This window comes from Panthera uncia (genome assembly GCF_023721935.1).
Source record: "Panthera uncia isolate 11264 chromosome E2 unlocalized genomic scaffold, Puncia_PCG_1.0 HiC_scaffold_20, whole genome shotgun sequence".
Classification (NCBI taxonomy): domain Eukaryota; kingdom Metazoa; phylum Chordata; class Mammalia; order Carnivora; family Felidae; genus Panthera; species Panthera uncia.
Genome location: NW_026057589.1, coordinates 22483466 through 22504774, shown reverse-complemented (window position 1 = coordinate 22504774; position 21309 = coordinate 22483466). Strand labels below are relative to the sequence as shown.

At 63.1% G+C, this 21309-nt stretch overlaps 1 protein-coding gene across 3 annotated transcripts in view; it reads right to left on the bottom strand.

Annotated features, from left to right (window-relative positions):
- Positions 1 to 1928: 1928 nt before the first annotated feature.
- The window catches only part of GSE1 (Gse1 coiled-coil protein), a 386813-nt gene continuing 367432 nt past the window's right edge, over positions 1929 to 21309 (bottom strand). The window contains exons 5-17 of one of the 3 annotated variants that reach the window (XM_049622707.1): positions 17331 to 17509; positions 16912 to 17112; positions 16175 to 16366; positions 15508 to 15806; positions 14726 to 15050; positions 12059 to 12654; positions 10939 to 11051; positions 10408 to 10678; positions 8802 to 8915; positions 7606 to 7959; positions 5911 to 6183; positions 3885 to 3988; positions 1929 to 3159 (exon numbers count right to left, since the gene is read on the bottom strand). In XM_049622707.1, coding sequence (XP_049478664.1) covers positions 3025 to 3159; positions 3885 to 3988; positions 5911 to 6183; positions 7606 to 7959; positions 8802 to 8915; positions 10408 to 10678; positions 10939 to 11051; positions 12059 to 12654; positions 14726 to 15050; positions 15508 to 15806; positions 16175 to 16366; positions 16912 to 17112; positions 17331 to 17509 — 3156 coding nt within the window. In that variant the 3' untranslated portion in view covers positions 1929 to 3024. The remainder of the gene's footprint in view (positions 3160 to 3884; positions 3989 to 5910; positions 6184 to 7605; positions 7960 to 8801; positions 8916 to 10407; positions 10679 to 10938; positions 11052 to 12058; positions 12655 to 14725; positions 15051 to 15507; positions 15807 to 16174; positions 16367 to 16911; positions 17113 to 17330; positions 17510 to 21309) is intronic. The other 2 variants (XM_049622709.1, XM_049622708.1) reach the window with 2 other exon arrangements.

Below are 21309 nucleotides of genomic sequence, written 5' to 3'. Positions count from 1 at the left end.
TCTATTAGAATGTGAATGCCAATGAAGTGTTTAGCCTATATTCTGTAGAAAAAAAAAAAAATCCTGTTAAGTCCTGTCTTGGTCACTTATCTGAGATAATGGACGGAGGTCATGATTTTATGTCCCTTTGGCTCTAATTAGAGGAAACAACGTTTTCAAAGGATCAGGTCGTAAGCGCCAAGTTCGTTTCTAATGATGGGATTAAATGCAGAACCCCAGGACCCCACTTTGGAAGAGCACCCTCACAAGCGGAGTGCGGTCCCCTTGAGGACGGACGGCAGCCCGGTCTCGCAGGGGCGGCAGGAAGACACAAGGTCGTGAAAGACGGGGGTCTCCACGAAAATACTGACCCGAGTTACGTAATGAGTCCTAGAGCAGATCTGGCGTACTTCTCAACTCTGTCTTTTAAACTCAATGTGAAATAGCGGACAAGGATCACGCATTTGTCCATTTTCAAGCCCAAACTGAAGAGAGGTGGTGCTGTTGTTTCCAAACCCTCTGAAAACGAAAACTAGCCACCGGACGGGAAAGCCAGCTCCTCGTGGTGCACCCCTGCTTTCTTCCCTTCCTTAGTTTCTTCGTGCTGCCTTACTGGTCTGTATTCTGATTGTCTTTCTACTGAGAGGTGGGAGTGCGGGGAGGAGGAGGGACCGAAGCTGGAAGGCAGGGGAGGCGGTTAGTCTCCAGCGGCAGGGAGCGGAGCCCTTCTAGCTGCACCCACCCCTGGGTGGTGACCGCCCCCCGTGGGCGTGGCCCTCGACCTGTAACAGCACCCCAACAGGGGGCTCCCCTCGGATGCTGAGGGGCGGGGCGGGGGCTGTTTCCTCAAGCCCTCCCCAAGCTGCTTAGCAGGGGCGTCCAGCCCTTTTCTGGGGCCGGGGGAGGGCGGGGAGCGGGGTGCTGAGGTGGAGCCCTTGAGCTTGCTCTTTCAGACCGGAACGAGCCAGCCGACTCGGGAGCAATTCGGTCATCTCGTCCCCTGACCGCTAGCAGCAGAGCCCCCTCTCAACACCTGTCCCCACCTGTGGAACGAGTTGGTCTCCCAGTGTCTTGGCAGGGGAGGGGAGGCCCGCAGCACAGGCCTGCGTTCTCGAGTCGTTTTTGTGGAGAGGAAGGCACTCGTTGACTGCTGATCATACTGGCGGCACTTTTTGTCTGAGTTTGCTAATAACTAGAAGATTCTTGGCAGACATACAAAGCAAACTGTGTGGGAACAGATAAAGCAACACAATGCCATCTGCCAGCAAGCTGTTCTGCACAGCTAAGGTCTGGTGCCGAGGGCGCGGCCACCGAGAGCAGTGAGTAGCCTTCCTGAAGGTCGGCCAGCCTGTCCCTGACCCAGGGTGAAAGGGACAGCGGCCATCGAGGTTCTTGCCTCCACCCCCACCCCCGACGGACCCGCCCCTGGCTGCTTGGGCCTCGGGTCTGGGCCCATTCGGGCGAGAGGAGACCCCGCCTGGATGAGCTGGAACGGGGCCGAGAAGGAAACACTGCTTTGCGCGGAGAGAGAGGGCTTCCCCGGCTTCTAGCCGCTGCTGTGCTCAGGACAGTAAGTTCGAAAGGAGGGGAAGTTCAGCTCAGACATGGTTTACCTACTTTTAGGCTTTTACAAAGCTTTGCATCTAAATAAAGCTTCTAAAGTTTCTACTTTGCACCTGTTCTCAGACTGCTGTAAGACACCTTAGAATCCTATCACAGAACTCGCTCCCTTCCTGACAGGTTCTTCCGGCAGAGCCGCGGGCGCGCTCGGTGGCACCGGGCGGCCTCTGCCCGCCGGGGGCCGAGCCCCTCCACAGTAGCAACTGGTTCTGTCTGCGCTCCAGAGCCAGGGGGAGGGGACAGGAGGAGGTAAGAAGGAACAACACATGGCTTTCTACGTCACTTTCTGGTGCAACTCAAAAATGAAGTGATCGCATAGGCGCCAGTGGTAAGCTCTTTTACTTTTCTTCTTCTTTAATTGTTAAAAACACTTCAATAGTTTAATGTCCTGACCAGCAGCAGTACAAACACTAAAAGCAAGTTTTTTTGCCCAGGAAAACAAAAGCAAAAAAACAGAACCCCCAAACAGGAAAACAAACAAACAAAAATCCCCCCAAACCACATATTTAAAAATGGCAGGCTTTTTATAACAATAATTAAAGTAATAAAAACATACAAAACTTTGTTTTTTTTTTTAATATATATACACAGTACAAGGCTGAAGCACCTTTGACTTTTCTCTCAAAATTTACGTTTGTATGAAAACACAACCCACCGCAGTAACAATTTCGTGGGTGTGAACGTATGTATACATAGAGCTCTGTACATTTTCCCCCACCGAGTAATAAAAAGGTACCTTCAGTTGGGTGATGCACTTTAGATAAGAGCTTTTCCGGGGAAAAGCCTGTGGGTGAGGCTTCGGTATTGGTGCTTTGTGGGCTCCTAGGACCTGTTGCTTCGAAGAGAATTTTGCAGACAAGTGACAAGCCCTTTACCAGGAAAATGCACCCCACCTTCCTTCTGCCGAAGCCGGTCTCCGTCCTGGGGAGGAGCGAGGCCGACCCCGCGCCGGGGGCAGAAGGGGGCGGGGGGGGGGCTCGAGGAGGCGGGGAGCCGCGTGGCCACACCAGAAACCCAACACAGTCGGTCTGATCCATTCTTCCGCACCCAGGGGCCCTCAAGGATAAGTTTTAGTGTTGGTAAGGGAGCCTTCACTTTCAGACTAGAAAATAACGGCGTGGGGGAAGAAGAAAACCACCTTTAAAAAGAAAAGAAAAGACCAAACAAAAAGAACGATGGGCGTCCTAGTCGGTTGCTCGCTGAATGACAAAGGTGATTCCGTTGCATTGAAGTCAAGGCGGGTTCGTTCTTCTGGGGCCTGGAGTCCTCTGCTTCATGCATGGCACATTCTCTTTTTTTTTCTTTTTTTTTTCTTTTTGTTAAATTTTAAGCTTCAAACCTCCCAGTGAAAAATATTAAATATTCAAGGTAATAAAATAGATAATATTTCTATACTATAGGTTCGGCCTAGCACAAGGGAAACCGTCACCTAGGATATCCCTTAAAGTAACCCCTAGGCCAGTGCATTGCAGGCAACACAAGGCACTTCCTTAAGTGATCCAGTTCTGCCTGGAGTCGCTCCCTCTCGGAAACAATCTTCTGTTTCTGGCTCCTCAACTCCTGGAGAGAGAGAGATTGATTCAGGTAAAACACTCATCTCACGGTAAGGAAGTGTGTGTGAGGCATGAATGCGCCAACCTCTAGTCTGGAAGCTTCCCCTTCCCAGCTCAGGATTCGGGCGGTGGTCTCTGGAAGAACCAGTTCAAACCGTGACCGAAGCCTTGGGTTCTCCCAGTATCTGGGCCGTCTCCTAAAACCAGGGTCTGTTGCTGGCTCAACACCAACCCTGAGATTTTAAAAATGAGCCGATACTACACAACTGTGGCTGCTCAGGACCGGCCAAGAGCTGCACCCCACGTCCCCAAGTGCCGGGAGGATGCCGGGGAGTCGCTCCCGTCATCGGCTGCAGGAGGAAGGGGGCTGGGGTGCGAGAGCCTTTGCTCCCCCTGTAATATCGTCTTCCATCCCCCTCAGCCAATCACCGTAGGGGGAGACATACGGGTAACACCTCCCCCAAAGGGATATGCAAATAGCCTCTTCTCCCTTCCAGAACCAATACCCTGTACGTGAACAGTACCTGCCTCCTTAGCTCAATCTTGGGGAACCCTCGGGCTCCTGAACTCCCCGCCCAAGACTACACCTGTTAGCCTCCTAGGAGCAGTATTCCCACCCCTCAAAACTTGTCTGTAGGGGGGACAGACGCAAGCTTAGGCTCCACGAAGCTGGTTGTGTCTTAGGAAGCTGCCCGCCCCCCACCCCGGCCCCTCTTCCCCGGTGGCACTCACCGCCATGCTGTGAGAGAGCTGCTCGGCTGTGAGGCTGAGGCTATAATGCTGTGCCTCCAGCCGCCTGCACTGCGTCTGCAACACCTGCCGCTCCAGATTTTGCTCTGAAAAGACAAGCCGCGTCGAGCTGCTGTTTGTGTGTGTGTAGGGGCCACGGGCCTGGCCGGGGTCGCCCTTCTTGCGGTGCTCTCCTCGGGGCCGCACTGCTCCCCGCCCTCTGATGGGCACAGGGAAACCCAGCCCGGTGGCCACAAGGCTACTAGGAACTCCTTAAGGGGAAAGTGGTGGTTGCAAAACACGTTTTTCAAAAGGAAGGGTACAGTGAGAGGTCTGAAAGCTTGTAATAAGCTGCTACGAGGCCAGAGTAAACTTAGAAACCGAAAATAGAATTCTAATTAGTAAAATCTCTGCCTTGCCACAAGATACTGGGCCTGCTTTTCACAGGAGTGACTTCAAACTTGCAAGGGTCAAGGACAAGTCCCTGCTTTCCTATGAAGCGTTTTGAGAAGGGAGACCCGGGAGAGCAAGTGGACAGCCTACAGAAGGGACAGTGCAAGGAGGGGCACTAAAAGCAGCCTCCTGCCCCCTCAGAACACAGATTGAAGTTGTTAAAAGCGCTAACGAATGCAGCCTGGAACCAGCGACATCAGAAAACACGAAAGCTGAACTCTCCACCGGAAACACTAACTCTGACAAGTCCTCTGCGGCCAACTCGGCAGGAATGAGGACCTCTATTTTGTCCCCAAGGTTCAGAAACCAGAGAAGCGGCCCTCTGTCACTGCCACTCTCTGTTCAATTCAAGAGCCCAGAGCTCAAGGAGAGAACTAAACTATCACAGAAGGTCTGACCCGCTAGGACTACCTAAGGAATAAGGGACCACACAAACTGGAAAACACAACTGGTACCTCAATCAGTCTAATAAAAAAGGCCCCGCTCATGGCAGAAAACCAGCAAAAGTTACTTAATGCAATTTAATGCCAGATTCACGGAAAAACATCATCATCAACAAGATCCATTCTCCCCAAATCTGTAAATTCAACACAACTGAAAATCCGCATAGGGACTTTCTGGGTGGCGCCAACAAGGCGGCGATCTTGAAACCCCTGGGAGAAGCCCAAGGGCCAAGAACAGGGGGGCTGTCCGAGAGGTGAGTGCCTGCGGACAGCCGAGAGCAGGGGGCCCACGGGGAGCGGCCAGGAGGATGCCGAAACCCGCCAGGGTAAGGGGTTGCCCAGGGGGGAACGGTGAGGTTAAATGAATTCTAGGCATAAGAAACGCGAAACTTGAATTTAAGGAAATGGACAGAATCATCACGTCCTGGGGGCAGAGAGGGATTCCCAAACAAGGCACCAAAAAACAAACCCAGAGAAGCTGGACTCGCTTTGCTCCGTCACAATAAAAAACGCTCTACGCTGGCTCTGGATACCGAACTCTGCCAGCCATGACTGGTGCGCCCCAACTCCGCTCCAGCCAGGAGGGGGAGCACGGGGGGCCGCGGCACTGCAGCCTGGGAGGTCACGGGAGTCCTCTTGAGGAAACCGAGGGGCAGGGAAAGGAGGCAGAGGGCCAGAAGCCCAAGGATAGCGCCCAAGCCTCGTGACCCCACCCGCTGCCCCACGAGGGCGACGAGCCTGTGGGGGAACCGCCAGCAGCCCTGAGGCGCTCAGCTGAGTTAACACACCTTCTTCTGTTTTCAGGCCCCGTGTGTGCGGCCACAGTCAGGGCCGATGGGATATTTAGAAGTATGGCGGCAGACGGCACAGAAAGCACGGCCCAGGTGGGGGCCGTCACGCTGGGTGGGGACAAGCGGTACTTAAGCTTGTCCGGTGACCGGGGCCTCATGTCTGGAAGCTGGGGCGCCTGCAGAAGGCTGACAGCAGTTCTTGAAACAGGCAGAGTGGCTAGGGACAGTCCCCGCGCGCCAGGGTCACCACGCACAAACCGTCCCCAGGGCTAGCAGTGAGGTCCCACAGGGACGGGGCGGTCCAGTCAGCATTCTGTCGCGGCCCCGCGCCCACTCCCATACCTTCTAGGTGCTCCTGATAAGCTTCAAAAATGGCCTCAATCCCTTGCCACTCGCGCCTGGGGGGCTCGTCGTCGTCCTCCTCCCCGTCTTCGTCGTCGTCCTCCGAGGCCTGGTCCGTCTCCTGCGTGAGGGGGCCCTTCCTCCCGGTGGGGGCCTCCTGCCGCCCGTTGTGCGGGGGCACAGGGAGCCGGCTGGACGACTGCAGCTCGGGAATGTTGTAGTGGATGGCCGTGTCCATTTTGTTCTGCTCCGCAGACAGCGCGGCCACGTTCCCTGCGGGGGGAGAACGGGCAGGTCACGGGCCCCCGCGTCCTTCGGAGATCCAAGGTGGCGATCCGCGGCAAGGTCGCCGAGCCACAGAGACCGCGACAGCTCTGCACTGCGTCCCAACGAGGGTGTGATCCCTGCCGCGCCAAGCCCCAGGGTCCCGCAGGCCCCCCCAGTCACATCCAGCGTCAGCTGCTATTGGGACCCGCTTACGGGAGGCGTGCGCCGCCTCGAACCACGGCCCGGTGGGGCGTGTTCTAAGGCGGGCACAGCGCCTCCAGTGTAGACAGCAGCCTCTGCGGGCCTCTGGGACACGCTCGGTGGACTTGTCCGAGGAAATGGGGCACCCGGGTGGCTCGGTCGGGTAAGTGACTTGACTCTGGCTCACCGTCTGTGAGACCGGGCCTCACACTGGGCTCTGTGCTGCTCAGGACTCTCTCTGCCCCTCACCCGCTCAAAGCACGTGCCCTGCTCTGCTCTCAAAATAAACTTAAAAAACAAACTCCTGAGGAAACGGCCGCACGTTACACGTCAAGAAAAGGGCCGGTGTAAAACAAGGCAGGAAACGTGGGTCCTAGGGCCCCAGGAAAGCCTCTGCGAGGTGTGTCTGGGAAGGGCACGGGGCCTTTCCCCGAGCCAGCTCGTCCAAACACGCTCTCCTTGCGAAGGAGAATTCATGACACGCATCCAGTGAAGCACTCCCGATTCTCACTGCGAAAACGGCCATCCTCTGCCTTTGGGTACCCTGGCATCGCCGATGCCAGCGGTAACTCGGCTGGCGCCGACCCGGCACCCGACCTGAGTCCACAGACACGTCCTCTATCCAGCTCCCAGGGCTGGCAGGGACAGACATGCTTGGGCCTAATAACCCAGTTATTTTTCCTGGCTGTTGGGGCACACGCAAGTTTCTCTCAAAGTCCGTAGTCCTTTAATCCCCAGGGATTCTTTCCTAACCAGTTTCAACCTCTGACTCTGTGAGAACCAGCTGTCGGGACCCCTGTTCTCCCACCAAATCGTCTGAGGGCAGGGAGCGTGGGGGCTCAGGTGTTACAAAACGCTCTCTGGGGTCGCTGGAGCAAACACCTGCTGGGTCTAGTCATCAAAGGGCGGGGAGATTCCCGGGCGAGTCTGTGTGGCAATGGCGCAAAGTCACCGAGCTACAGAAGGACCGGATCCGATCCGTGCGGGGGAGGCCCCTCACCTGGCCTAATTGAAAGGAAGCGCTTCTGACTCAACTCAGATGGCGTCACTTGCTAACTTTTCCTGGAGGGAGTCGGTAGACCGGGGGCACCAGCATCACCCGGGCTCCCGCCGGCACCGGAGAATTCTCGGCCCCGCCGCAGGGGCCCCGTGCGCGCCGAGCTTAAGGGGCGAGCCCCAGCTGCCGCAGTGACGCGGGAGCAGGGCCGGGCCGGGCCGCCTCGTTACCTTTGTGCTTCTGCAGGGCCTTCTGGGTGGACTGCAGCACAGACTCGTGGAACTGATGTGCAAACTCCTCCGCCATGAAGGGCTCCCACGGCTTGCTCTTCCCGTTGATGCTGTGGGACAGCGGCACGGGAATGTCCTTGGGCGCGGGGCCCCGGATGTAATGGAGCATGCTCACGCCCTTCTTGCCCCCGGGGGCCTCGCTCAGCCTGGCCTTCTCGCCGCCGGCAGGAGCGGGCTCCTGGGGCCGCAGCTGCTCCGGTCTCCCAGGCTCTGTGGCCTTTGGGACGTCAGCCAGGGAAGCAGCGACACCCACAGGCTTCTCCGCATCCAGAGACGTTGGCTGCGTGGCTGGTTCTTTTAGAGACAGAAAGCGAGGGAGAGGTTAAGAGCGCCAAGCCAACAGGCCGACCCTGACCTCCAGAGCTTACGTTTAAGAAAGACCTAGCACAAAGGACAGAGACCCGGGGGACCGTGCAATGAAACGTCCTCGTGAGCGCGCGCGGTTGGAAGGTGGGGCTGCGTTCAGCGGCAAGTCCGTCCTTGAGAGGCGCCCCAGGAAGGCATCTGGGAAGAGAGAGAATCTGAAGGAGGAAGCAAGTGGCTACCGAGAGGTAGAAGTCACGAGGCCCAACCCGACGAGAAAGACCACGTTAGGATTTGAGAGCAGGGCCGGACCATAAAGATTTCCTGCTCCACTCGGCAGCGTAGCATGAGAGAGAGAGAGAGAGAGAGAGAGAGAGAGGAGGAGGTGTGAAAGCAGGTGTCGGAGAGGCCTGAGGGCAGAACAAGCAAGACAGAGAAGCTAAAGAGCAGCGCGAACGCAGGGCCGCAGCAGGTGCTGAAACACGGGGGGCTCCCGAGGCCCTGGCGGTGACGGCCGTGGCCTGCCCCGAACCGCCGCACACAGCCCCGCCACACAGCCCTGCGGAAGCCGGGACCCGCCCCCTGGGCTCCCGGCTCTGACTTCCCGCTCTCCTGCTCCGTCCAGAGAACAGCCTTCCCGATGGTGCAGGAAGCTTGTGCGAGAGAGAGTGAGCGAGAGGGAGGGAGCGAGAGAGACCGAGAGACACCCTTTCCAGGAGAAAAAGATTCGTGATGAAGAAGAGACCCTGAGCGGCCGCCTCTGACCTCGGGCAGCCCGTGGGACAGTCCCAGGCGGGGGCGGGAGGGGCTGTCCTTCCCGCCCTGGGCCTTACCGCTCAGGGAGATAGCAGGACCGTCCCTCGGAGAGTTCCTGAGCGGGTCCGCCACCACCACGGACAGTGCCTTCTGCTTCATGGCATGGAGCATTTCAACAAGTTTCTCTTTGTCTATGAGAAAAGCAGCCTGAGATTAACAGCACGGTCGTAGCACCTCCGAGAGGAGAGGGGAGCAGGCGGCCAGCCCAGGCCGTGCCCGGCAGCTGCAGGTTGTCTAAACCAGGAGCAAAGCAAGCACCAAGGGACAGGCTGTGTTTAAGGAAAGAAACGTTCGGTTTAGGGGGAGCCCAGATTCCGCTCAGCTTCTGCATCGCATTAGAGATGCATCCCAAAGATCGCTGTGTGTCCAACAGCAAAATAACGGGTTCCTATGACCTTCTGAGAGGACTTCCGAGGATGTGTTCTTACTGAAAAAAAAAAAAAAAAAAAATCCCAACACAGAAGGACCACCGCGAAGATCCACCCAGCACCCCGGAAGTCCAGGCTGCTTTGGGGCGCGTTCTCCGCGGCCCAGGACGCTTGCCATCTACTGAGACGGAACCAGAGCCGGTGATGTCTGCCACTGCGAGCTCTCGTTGCAGGGGCATTTGTCCCTGCCGAAGTGGCTGCATCACCGGTGGCTCCCGCGAGGACTCAGGTCAGGCAAAAAGATGCTCTTTTACAAACAGAACTGTGGCTGTTCCCAGGGACTGGTCCTGGTGCCCACCGTGTCACCGTCTCTTTTAAGAGAAAGCAAGACCCCCAGTTTCCTGGTTAAGAACGAAAAGGAAATCGCCGCACGCCAACTACATGCACCGGGAAGCAGGTCCGCTTTCCTTCCGACGTCTTTCCAGAGAGAAGTGACCGCCTGGGGTCAGCGAGGAGGGCTTGGAAGCGTGCACACGAGCTCCCCAGACAGGCCGGGTTCTCAGCTGAACCCACATCCTGGAGCTAAGTAAGCGAGCGTGTGGGGGGCAGACCGAGGAAAGGGATACCAGAAAGTGTTCAGACCCCACCCCGCTTCTGCACTACGTTCTGGCCCAAAGAGTCGGCCCCCACACGGAGGGGTGGCCGGGAGGATCTGGAAGCGTTTTCCAGGGCAGACTGGCCGGGCGGCACAGACAGCCCCGAGCCCACTGTGGCCGGAACAAGAAGCCTCCCGTGGGCACCCGCCAAGCAGAAACGCCCACTGCGCAGGCAGGCGCGCCTCCCCCTGCACCCGGGGCTGCGGGGTTGCCCCGCCTGCCATCCCAGGTGCCAGGAGGTCTGACAAGTGACAAGAGCGGCTTGACTGCAAGTCCGGCTCACAGCGACTTTTACATATAGAACCGCCCCACCCACCCCCAAGCCTTCTGTTCCACCCGGGACGCGACAAGAGCAAACGCGCTTTGACCAGGGCAATCTGCGTCTGGGATGGAGAGAAGTTAGATGCGGGACAGACCCCGGGGCAGGCGCGCGAGAGCCGAGCGGCTGCCTCCCTGGCGCCGGAGGGAACCGAGAGAGCCCTGGGCCGCCGTGTTCTCAGATTCCACCAAGAGCGAGGTGCGGGACATTCCCCGGGGGCCCACGGCCCCTGCCTCTCCGCAGTCTCGTGGCCGCCCGCGAGCCCCGCGCCCGGTCCTACCTTTCCTCTTCTCGGCACTGACGTGAGTCAGGTTGAAGATCGTCAGGAACTTCTTCTTCTCCTCGAAGTTGGGGCTGTTGTTCATGTCGTCGGGGCTGTAGCGCGTGGACAGTGCGAGTCTCGGCGAAGGCGTCTGCCGCTTGTTCTGAACCGTCGGGGGTGACGGGCTTCTCTCTCTCAGCATCCGCCGCCGCTTCCTCCGCTTCTGGGTCAACAATTCCTCCTTCTGCTGTTGGGTGGTCAAGCCAAAAAGTTGCAAAAACTCTAGCTTCTAGATCGGGAAAGAAAACAAAGGAGTCTGAAAGCCCCGGCCGTGGCCTGCTTCCACCGTCCCAGGGGCCCTCCTGGAGTCCTCAACCACGCGCGGGCGAACTTGGGGCCGACGGCTCGCCGGGGGCGGGGGGTGTCAGAGAGCAGGGGTCCCGCAGGTGTGGGGCTGACCGGGACGGTGGGAGCGAGGCCAAGGAGCAGGCACTGACGGGGGCGCCCGCAGCCCGGCCCCCGGCCCGGCGGGGAGGGGATCCCAGATACCTCGGAGGACGTGTCCAGCTTGAGCGGCGGCTGCTCGGCCACGCAGCGGAGGTGGGCCCTGACCTCGTCCTCATCGCTCTCGTCGTACGAGTCGTCCAGGTCGTAGTAGTACCCTGGCAGCGAGAACGGCCCCGTTCAGCCGGGCCGGGAGCCTCAGGGCTCGGGCGGACGCACACGCGGGGCGTCTCTGGGACGTGTGTGCAGACGCGCCCCCTCAGCCCAAGCCCTGCCGGGCCCTCTGTGCACCCCACGACCCAGACTCCTTTTACCCCAGCTGTAAACGCGCATTAACCCCTAGTCCTAGGACTTCGAGGCAGGGGGGAGGGAGGGGGGCAGTGGGAAATGCAGGAGGCAGGCGTCAGGCTTCCCTCGGATCCCAAGTGACCAGGCTGAGGCGGCCTGAGCGGATCCCTCTGCAGGGACATTCGTCACACAGGCCTGGGGCTGTGTCCTCGGCAACCCAAGGCCACTCGTGCGCATCCGGTCCCTCCTGCCATCTGGGTCCACTACTCGGGAGGGGACAGGCACACTCAAGTCCCCACCGAAGGCTCAGGGCACGCACATGTGGAGAGCAGCACCCCGGGGCACCCCCTCGTCCTCCCTCACAAGGCAAGTGGCGGAAGGAAATACTTCTTGGGCCCTGAGCCTAGCCTAGCCCAACAAGCCGGGAAAACTTGGCCTTGGCCCCAGCTTCTGGCTAAGAGGCTGAGTTCAACAGGACTGGTGGTTTCCAGCAGAAGAGACATTGTTCTGGAGCAGCCCCTGACGCCTCCTGGGCAGACAGGGTGTGCAGGTCGGGGGGGACAGCCGCTCTCACCCCGGGGCCTGCTGGCCGAATCCCGACCCCTGCGGGAGGAGGAGGGGGCCAGACCTCCTCTGCCGACAGCCTCCTCCCCCGTCATGCCGGACGATTAACATTTAAAACCGTCTCGTCAGCCTCGGTTCCTCACTTATGAAACGCGTGTCTGTGGAACCGTCTCCCACTTGGCTTTTTCGGGACAGTCTGCGCCATAACAGCGCCGGCAGGGCCCCCGGTCTGTCTCGCGAGCAGCGGGAACCGGGGTGCGGGGTGGCGGGCGCCCCCGGTCCCGGGGGGTCAGGGCCCCCAGGGACACCCCACCTTTCTCCTGGGCTTCTCGCCGCCTGCGCTCCTCCAGGTCCAGCTTGCTGACCAGCTTCCGGCGCTGCTGCAGGAACTCGTCGTAGACGTAGGCGGGGTCGGGGCCCCGGGGGGCCGCGGGCCGGTAGGGCGAGCCCGGCTTCAGGGGCCCGGGGAGCTCCCCGAAGGGCGCCGGCTGGGAGAGGGGGGCCCGCTGCTGGCCCAGGAGGGTCTGCGTGGACCTCTCGAGCTCAGCCAGGAAGGGCGCGGGCCCGTGGGCGAAGGCCTGGTGCTCCAGGCTTCCCGCCTCCCGTGGGGGCGGCTGGTACTTGTCCAGGGGGGCGGCCTCTCGCTTCCGGGGCCCCTCCTCGACCCGCTCGACCTTCACCAGGGGGACGGCCGCCTGGCGGCCGGGCTCGAACGGAGCGGGGTGGCTGTGCAGGGGGTGGCTCTCGGGGGCCCGCCGCGTCTCCAGGGTGCTGTCCATCAGGGACACGGGGTTCCAGAGGCCCGTGGGCACAGAGTGGTGCTGGGGCTTGGGCGAGATGAGGGGCGGGGGCCCGCCAAAGTGCTGCGGAGGGTCTCGGCTGCCCGGCTCCTGACGGTTCGGTCCAGGCCTGGGGAGCGAGCGGAGCAGGCCGTGAGTCGTGGCAGCGGTCACCTCCAGGCTGCCCACCCGGGGGCGAGAGGCGGCTCGGGGTGGCCCGGACGGGAACTCCCCCGAGAGCCCCTTCCAAGCCACCGGGCAGGCTACCGCCTGTGGGTTCCACTTGCCCTCCACACAGCTAAGGCAGGTTCGGGCGGACCTGCTTCTGAGAGGACGCAGAGGCTCAAAGTTGGACGCTGCTTGCTGACCGCACACAGACGCTCTCGGGCCAGACCTGCTTCCTCTCCTGTGTCCCACCCGTGACCCAGCTTATTCTGTTCCGCTGCTTCCCGAAACTCTGTGAGGAGAGGCCCCCGTCTTTGTTTTCCACGGGCAGACCCGTCACGGAGAGGACGACTAGGTTCCCACGCCACGCCACGCCACGGGCGGGTCTGGTTAGCGGCACCCACCCCCAGACGTGCCACTCTCCTCTCGCAGGTGCCTGCCCAGCCCAGTGGGGTGGGGGAGGCCGGCTTTGGGGGAGACCCTCACAGCTAGTACGGGTCTGCGCTGTCGCTCAACCCCAGGGCTCCCCAGCAGCAAGGGCGGCAACCCCTCAGGGCCCCAGAGCAGGAGCCACACCCAACGGGGCTTCAGGGAGCCCAGCCACCGGCCGGGGCGTCGCGCCCCTCACGCTCAGGCGGGGTGGGACCCGGAAGGGACCTTCCACCTGCTAAGACGCTCTGCCACTGTCCTAGCAGGGCCCTGGGGCTCTGGCCAAGGAGGGGGGACATTTCACCACAGCCACCCCGTGACTCCCAGACACCGGCTGGGAGAAAACCCCAAGGCCGCAGCACCTGGGATCGGCAGAGGACAAGAGAGAACCGTATCGAGAAGCCGTGTGTCCTTAAGTAAACAAGCCAAGGAAAACCTGTCAGTGGGATAATATTTCATGCCCCAGAGCCAAACACTGAATGGTTTTCTAACTCAGAACACAAGGGCCAGTCAGCTGTCAAGTTCACGCCGCTGTAAGGCCAAGCGAGCTGGGACCACGGAGGCCAGGAGGCCTGCTAGGTCCCGAGGCGGAGGGAGGCTCACGGCAGCGGCGGGGCTGGGATCCTGGGGCCTCGGGCAGAGGAAGACCCCTGTGGGAGCCAGAACACCCAGGTTTTATCAGGAGGTGTCGAGGGGCGCTGGCTGCTCTCCAGGCCCCGGGGTGTGAGGGGGCTCAGAGACCTGGCCTCTGTGGGGCCTCAGAGAAGCAGAGGGGACCCTCGCTGCAGGCTGTCGGCTGCGGGGACACTCAGCCGGGGCGGAGGGCCCAGCTACCACGTACCCCCAGTCACACCAGCCCAGCCGAGCGAAAGAGGGAAGGAGCACGTGGACGTTCCAAGAGCCTCCGACCCAGACAGCATCCCAGACGCCGAGAGCCGGAAAACATTCCACGGACCTCCCCACCCGGCCTCCTTTGTGCACAACTGAGAAAATGGGCGTCTAGTATCCCGCGTCCCTGAGACGTGGCCCGGGCCTCTCCCCCAACTCTGGCCGATGAGGGGGACGGAGGGTGGGAAAGGAGACACTAGGTGACAGCCAGACCGACAGGTGGGGGGGCTCAGGGCGCAGCCGTGAGGGTAAGAAGGGGCCCAGCTCACAAGGCAAGACTTGTCCCCAGCTGGGGGGACCCAGGGACGGCCTCCCGGGGAATCCGGGGCTGGCAAGTGGCTATTATTACAACAGCAACGAACTTGATTTCCTATTGAAATAAAAATTAAATGCAGTCCCCGTTGTTCTCATTAAAAAACGTTTGGGCTTGAAAGCAGAGAAAGATGGAAAGAATGGGTATAATCGTCAATTAAAGCTTCTCACGCACCCCCCCCCCCCCCCAAGTGCCACGACCATCCCTGCAGGGACACAGCCGGGCTCTGCGGGAAGGCCCTGGCTCCGGCCGGCGCCGTTTCTCGGGGACAGGCCCCTCCGAGCGCCTCCTTTCCCTGCTCGGAGGCTCAACCTCCTCACGGGCTGAGAGCAGGGAGAGCGGAAGCACTCGGGAGGCCGGGCGAACGGCAGCGTGCGGACCCCCCCTTCCCTCCTGGGGGCCCCACCTGGCGCTGTCGGGCCTGTGCTCCGCCTCCGCGGGCGCCGGGGGCCGGCCCACGTCCAAGTGCTGCTCCAGCACCTGCTGCCGGAACTCGGACACCTGGGACTGCCGGTCCTCCTTCTCCTGCCGCAGCCTCCGCTGCCGCGCCAGCCACTTCTCCTCCTCGTTGGTGCGCTGGATCAGCAGGGCCGTGGCCGCGCTGCTGCCCGGCAGCGAGAAGATGCTGTGGTTGGAGAGGAGGCTGGGCACGCTGTGGTGGGGGGCGGGCGTCGGGTGCAAGGGGTGCTGCACGGCCTTCGGGGCTTGCAGACCTGCCTCCTTCAGCTTCTCTGTGGGGGGGACAGGCCGTCAGGGCGGGACCGCGGCGCCCGGGGCCCAGCCCGAGCCTCCCCTGCTCTCCCCCCGCCTTTCCAGGGAGACACCCCCACCCCGGCCCCGCCCCTGGACACTCGGTGGCGGCCCCGCCGGGTGCCGGACTGAGCAGGCAGGCGCCGGCTCACGAGAGCGGACTGAACTCTCCAGAGTCACGCGAGCCCGCCCGTCGTGCACAAGCCCTCGTAAAAGTCCGATCGCGCGTACTCGCAACGAAACAAAGTAGGTTAAAAGAAGAGAAGCCTCAAAACTCATCCGCCACCTCCTAACGCCTTCGCCGCGCTTCGCAGCCAGGCGCGCGTCCCCGGCACCAGGGCGCGTCCCTTCCCCGCTCGCGCCCTGCTCAGCGGCCACCTCGAGGCTGTGGCCTGGGGAGGGCCGCGCGGTGAGGCCGGCAGCTGCCCGCCGCGGTACCTGGGCGCGTGGGGGTCAGCTGCTCCGAGGGCTTGGCCCGCTCCTCCGCGGCGTGGCTCCGCAGCCCGTGCAGCTCGGCCACGGGCAGGAAGGCCGGCTCCAGCGCCTTGGCCGCCAGCAGCTCCTTCTCGCGGGCCCGCTGCTCCCGCTGGCGCTCCAGCTCCCGCTCGCGCTCCTTCTCGCGCTCCCGTTCCAGCTCCTTCTCGCGCTCGCGCTCCTTCTCGCGCTCGCGCTCCTTCTCGCGCTCGCGGTCGGCTTCCCGCTCCCGCTCGCGCCTCAGCTCCTCGTCCAGCTGTAGCCTGCGGCCAAACGGGAACGGCTGGTGCCGGCCCGCGCGGACCCAGAGGGGACCGGACACGGGCCCCCAGCGACAACTCCCAGGAGCGGGACCCCGGCAGCCCGACCTGCACAGCGGGAGCAGGTGCACGGGGCCCCGCTCTCGTTGACCCCCGAGGGACTCAGAGGGCTCTGGGCCGCGCGCCGCGCGCCAGCCCCCCAAGCCTCACCGGGCGCTCGCGCCAGGAGGCGGGCGGTGGACCGCAGAGCTGCCGGGCACCCGCGACCGCCCCCACCTTGCGGGCGAGGAGACCGCGGACACGGGCGCTGGCCCAGCCGCTCCGTCGGGGCGGCAAGCGCGGGGGCCGCCCCAGCCCGGCACGCGGCTCACCTCTCGGCACTGAGGCTGGACATCCGCTCCGAGTGCAGCGCCGCCAGGGACGAGTGGGAGAGCTCGGGGGGGTAGCGGACCCCGGACAGGTGGAGATGCATAGCCGATGGGTGCAGCGGGGGCAGGGAGCCGGGCGTGGGGATGGGGTAGAAGGGGGACCGTAGGGCTGACAAGCAGTAGGAGTCGTCCATCCTGTGCAGGGAAGACAGGGCCGGGTGAGAAGCAAAGGCAAAGCAAATGAACCCCGGCCCCGTCAGCAGGTGCGCCCCGGGGCATGTGGTGCCGTGAGCGCGGGGGACGGGTCGGGAGGGACGCGAGCCTACACAGGCCCCGCAGACAGAGGCCGTGGCCAGCCCCAAAGCCCCCGCCCGAAGGGCCGCTGGGCAACAGCAGCTCGAGGTCCGAGGCCCCACACGAGCAGCAGCCCGCTCCCCGTAACCCGCCGGGTCGGGATTCGGGAAGCCCCTACACAGAGCAGAGACGCGGGGCACACTCCCCCTGGGGCTTCTCCGTCACACGGCAAAGGGTCCCTCGTCTAAGCGAGGCCGTGCGCCGGGCCGCCAGTGAAACAGCCAGCAAGAGGGGAACTGGCGGCACAGGGGGCAGGGGGGCGGGTTCCCGCCACGGGCCAGCAGCCAACTTGGAAGGTTCGGGGGCCGCTCGAGACGCAGAGCGCGGCCCCAGGACGTGAGGCCACGTGGGGGGACGGCCCCGGAGGACTCACTGGGGCGTCTCACCTGAAGGCTGGGTGGGGGAAGGGGTGCGGGGCCAGGTAGCTGGGGTGATAGTAGGCGGCGGCCGCGGCGGCCGGGTCCAGGCCCAGGGGAGGCAGGGAGGTCATGCGGAGGTCCTCGGTGGTGTGGTAGGGCCGGAAGCTCCTCAGGTAGTCCTCGGTCACGGTGCTCGGGGGCACCACGTGGTGCACAGGCCGCTGCAGGCTGCGGGGGCGGGGACGGGGACGGGTGGATGAGGGAAGGACGGCGGAGAAGCAGGCAGCTACTGCTGGCTCCTGGGGCCTGCGTGGCCCTCGCCGTCCGGCAGCGGGCACGGGCTTGCCGCCCACGGCCGGGAGGCGCCCCGGGGACCCCGGGATCCAGACCCCAGGCGCACGTGCCCCCTGCGCCCCCTGCACCCCCAGCCCCCGATCCGCACTTACTTGAGCGGTGGGAAGCGCGAGTCTTGCACCACGGAGCTGGGGGAGATGCCGAAAGGGTAGGGGGTGCTGAGCAGGTGGGAGGGGATGGCGGGGCCCCCCGCCTTCTCCTGGGGCAGCGGGGGCTCCACGATGAGGCGCTCCCGACCGCCGCCGCCGCCGCCCCGAGAGCCGGCGTCCTGCTGGAGGACAGAGAGCAGGAGTCAGGCAGGGGCGCGGGGCCAGGTTTCGGCGCCCGCTCTGAGGTGCGCCTTCCTGGAGGGTCTCTACCCAAACGCGCGCTGCACGGAGGAGGCGGCACGGTGAGAAGAGAGAGCACGGGCTGTGATGCCGGGCTCTCCCCTGGGCATCAGGTCTGGCCGTGCCCATCAGCAGACCGAAAACCAGGGCCGGGAGAAAGCAGGCGGGGCTCAGGGGGGTCGAGCGCAGGCCGGTCAACCCGCAAACCACGGTGTTCCCGCCGTGCCACGAAACGCCAGGCACCCCTAAAACGACAGGGAGCCACGGCCCTTTGACGGTCTCCAGGAGCTGGCAGGCTGAGGGACGCGTCCAGGAGTGGACCGCCGGGCATCTGGAGGCCGAGCCCCGTGCCGAGAAGATGCTCCCGCTCCCCAGACCCTCCCCCACGCCCGAGGCCCTCCGGCTCGGTTGGGGGGTGTGAGCAGCGGAGCCCCAAGTTCATCTCCGCGGCCGTGCCCTCTGACCCCAGCAGCCACCTCAGGCCCGCACGCGAGGTGGGGCAGGAGCGGACGGCGGGGGCCAGGCAAGGAGGCCCCGGCCGTCAGGCACGTCTACCCGGCAGGCCGGTGCCAGGCCGCCGCGCCCTCCCCGGTCTTCCAGAAGACACATCAGTGATAATTAATTGAAGGAGACAGGCCGCTGATTGGAATTTTTAATGAGCGGCAACATCTGTTCCTTCCCACACGCTGGCACGGCCCCTCCGCTCACGGCGGGGTCCTTGCAGGTTCGCGAATTCCGACTCGCCCTTCCCCGAAGGGGGGCGGGGGTTTCACATGGCAGGTGTCGAGGCGGGGGGGACACACGCACCCACACCCACATCCGAGGTACGAGCGAGCAGCCCAGAACTCCCAGCCCCCGATTTTCCAGAGACTTCTGTACAAGGGCCCACACCTATGTGGACAGCAGGGTGGGCTCCCCCCACAGCCTTATTGAAGACGGCTCCTGTCCGGTTCTGGAGACCCCGGATGAGACCCATAACGGCCCCGTGCCTCGGTTTCCCCATCTGTCAAGCGTCCCAATCGCAGCGCCAGCTCCTAGCGTAACAGGGACGAACGGGCAGAAACGGAGGCGAGGAGGGTGAAGCGGCAGCCGGTCGCCAGCCCACACCAGCGTCTCAGGGGCCTTTGCCAGGTCAGGGCTTGCCGGGTCCGCCCACATGCCCACCACCTGGTGCGGGGCAGGCTTGCACGAGCCCCTCCACCCACCTGCTGCCCCGCTCTGGCCTCACGGGGGCCACTGTGGGCCGGAGGGGGCCCTGTGCCCGTGGTCTGGGACGGACTGAACGGGGGGTGCCCAGCACTGAAGGGGACTCCAGGCACCCTGGACGCTGCCCTCAGGCTGGCCAGGACAACCCCCGCCCCCCTGGGCCAGAGCAGGACAGAGGTGGCAGCCGGGGGGGGGGGGGGGGCTGGGCCATCCACCCAGGACCACAGAATCCTCGGAGGGGGTCCTGGACCCTAGAACAACATCTGGGGAGAAGCTCCAGGCGGCTCTCCCCAAACCAGGCCGTCGCCCGCCTCCACGTGCGTCAGCCACCGCTCGCGGAATCAACGGCAGAGGCAAGTGCCCCCGGGGCGGCCCCTGCCACGCAGGAGGGGCCCCGAGCGCACCGGCCCCGGCCGCCCCTTCTCCCCCTCAGCGGGACAAAGCCCTGCTTGCAGGCGGCCGGGCCAGATGGCACCTTCCCGGCGGCAGAGGACAAACAAGGCGCTGGAGAGCCTGGGGGAGGGGCTGGCGGGCGAGCAGGGGGTGCGACGGGCCGGACCCACGCGCCTTCCGTCTGGCTGGAGCCCAGCCACGCTTGCGACAGGCACCTGGGAACGGGGGCGGCCCTCTGGGGGCGCGCAGGGGCTGCCCCGGGGTCCAGGGAGCAGCCCCCAACCGGGGCCAGGCCACCGCGGGGCACCCCAGGAGCGCGCCGGGCTCCCACCGCCGCCCTGGCAGACAGACGAGCCGCAGGGAGCATCTGGGGGCGGCTTTTGTTTCAGGGCTGCGGCCGCAGGCACAGCCGCGGAGGTGAAAGGGCCGCAAGGGGGTGGGCGGGAGGGAGGAAAATCCTTCTCTGGTGATTAGAGAGAGGGCTCCAGGCAGACAGGCCCGACATGCTCTGTTAGCCCGAAAATAGACCATTTTTCATTTCAGCTGTCCTCCGCAGCTCCCACTACCTGGGAAACAGGGCCCTGGCGACCCCGGTGACAGGCCCAGGGCCCCGTCCCCACGCCTCCCCACCTTGCGGGATCCCCCCCCCCACTCCTGTGCCACCACTTGGGGAAGCGGCTCTCCTCCCGGCCTCCCCTCCCCAGAAGGATTACATTCTCCACTGAGCCTTTGTGAGAAGCTGATGAGCCATACATCATCTGCTAATGCAGTTCCCTTCCCGCCGCCCTCCCTGGTGGCATTAGTGTTTCATTAAGCGCCGTGGTGGTAAATGGCCAGAGCAGATCCATCACGGCCCTTTCTCTGGGGCTACTAAACGTTTCTGAGGCAGTCAGGACCCTCCACGGGGTGCCAGGGCACAGGTGCTGGAGGAGGGGAAGACAGAAGGCGTCCCATGGCGGCTGTCACCAGCCAGTGCTGAGCCAGGGACAGGGCAGGATCCGGAAACGACCCGGGGCCGAGGGAGTCCGGGAGAGGCAAGGAGTGGCGACAAGTCAGGGTCTGAGTCGGGTGGCTGGGGCCCTGAGGTCAAGGTGGATCGCCAGGCGGCTGACAGCGAGAGGCAAAGAGTCCCCCCTCCGGAGGCAGAAGGTCCCGGGGAAGACCCGACCCTCCCTCGAACCGGGCCCAGGGGCAGCTCAGGGGTCTCCAAACCCCTCTGGCTGGAATCTGCCCGCCAGGCCCCACCTGGTCTCTCCCGCTCTCAAACTGCACAGAGGGCTAAGCAATGGCCGCCTCGGACACGGGGCCAAGCCAGGGCCACACCCAGGAGGGTCCTCACCCCTGCCCGAGGGTCACCCCCACCCCCTCTGTGGACAGAGGCTGGCTACCTCCCACCCCCAGGGCAGAGGAAAGACAGATCTACTATCTACTGGATGACCAGGGCGTAGGGGTGGGGGGAGGCTGGTGCCCAACTGACTCCCCTCTTCCACTTTTCTTGTGGTTTAGCTGGTATTTTTTTTTTTTTATGTTTATTTTTGAGAGAGAGAGAGAGAGGGAGAGAGAGACAGACAGAGTACGAGCAGGGGAGGGGCAGAGAGAGAGGGAGACACAGAATCTGAAGCAGGCTCCAGGCTCCGATTTGTCAGCAAAGAGCCCGATGCGGGGCTCGAACTCACGGACCGTGAGATCATGACCTGAGCCCAAGTCGGTCGCTTAACTAATTAAGCGACCCCCTCTGGGGACTCAGCAGAAAAGCCCAGAAGTATCCTCTCACCCCTGCTCCGCCCCCCCGCCTCGGTTAGGGGTACCCGGGTGCAGGTGGGGGGGTCAGCTGAGGCAGGAACAAAGGAACCCTCCCAGGCCTCCCGCACTGGCAGGACACCGTGGCAACAGCCACACCCAGGGGAACCCCGAGTGCGGGGCCTTCAGAGGCCAGGACAGAAACGGGAAAGCGGGACACACGAGAACACCCAGCGCCCTTTCCCCACTTCTGTCCCGTGTTCGAGCGGCAGGTATTCAGAACAGCTACCCTGTGTCACCTTTGCCACCTGTGAAGCACCTCACGCGGGGCTCACGCGGGACTCCGGACTGAGCCGTGTCCCCCTCAACTTCTCACGGCGGAGTGCCAACCCTGGGAGCGTGC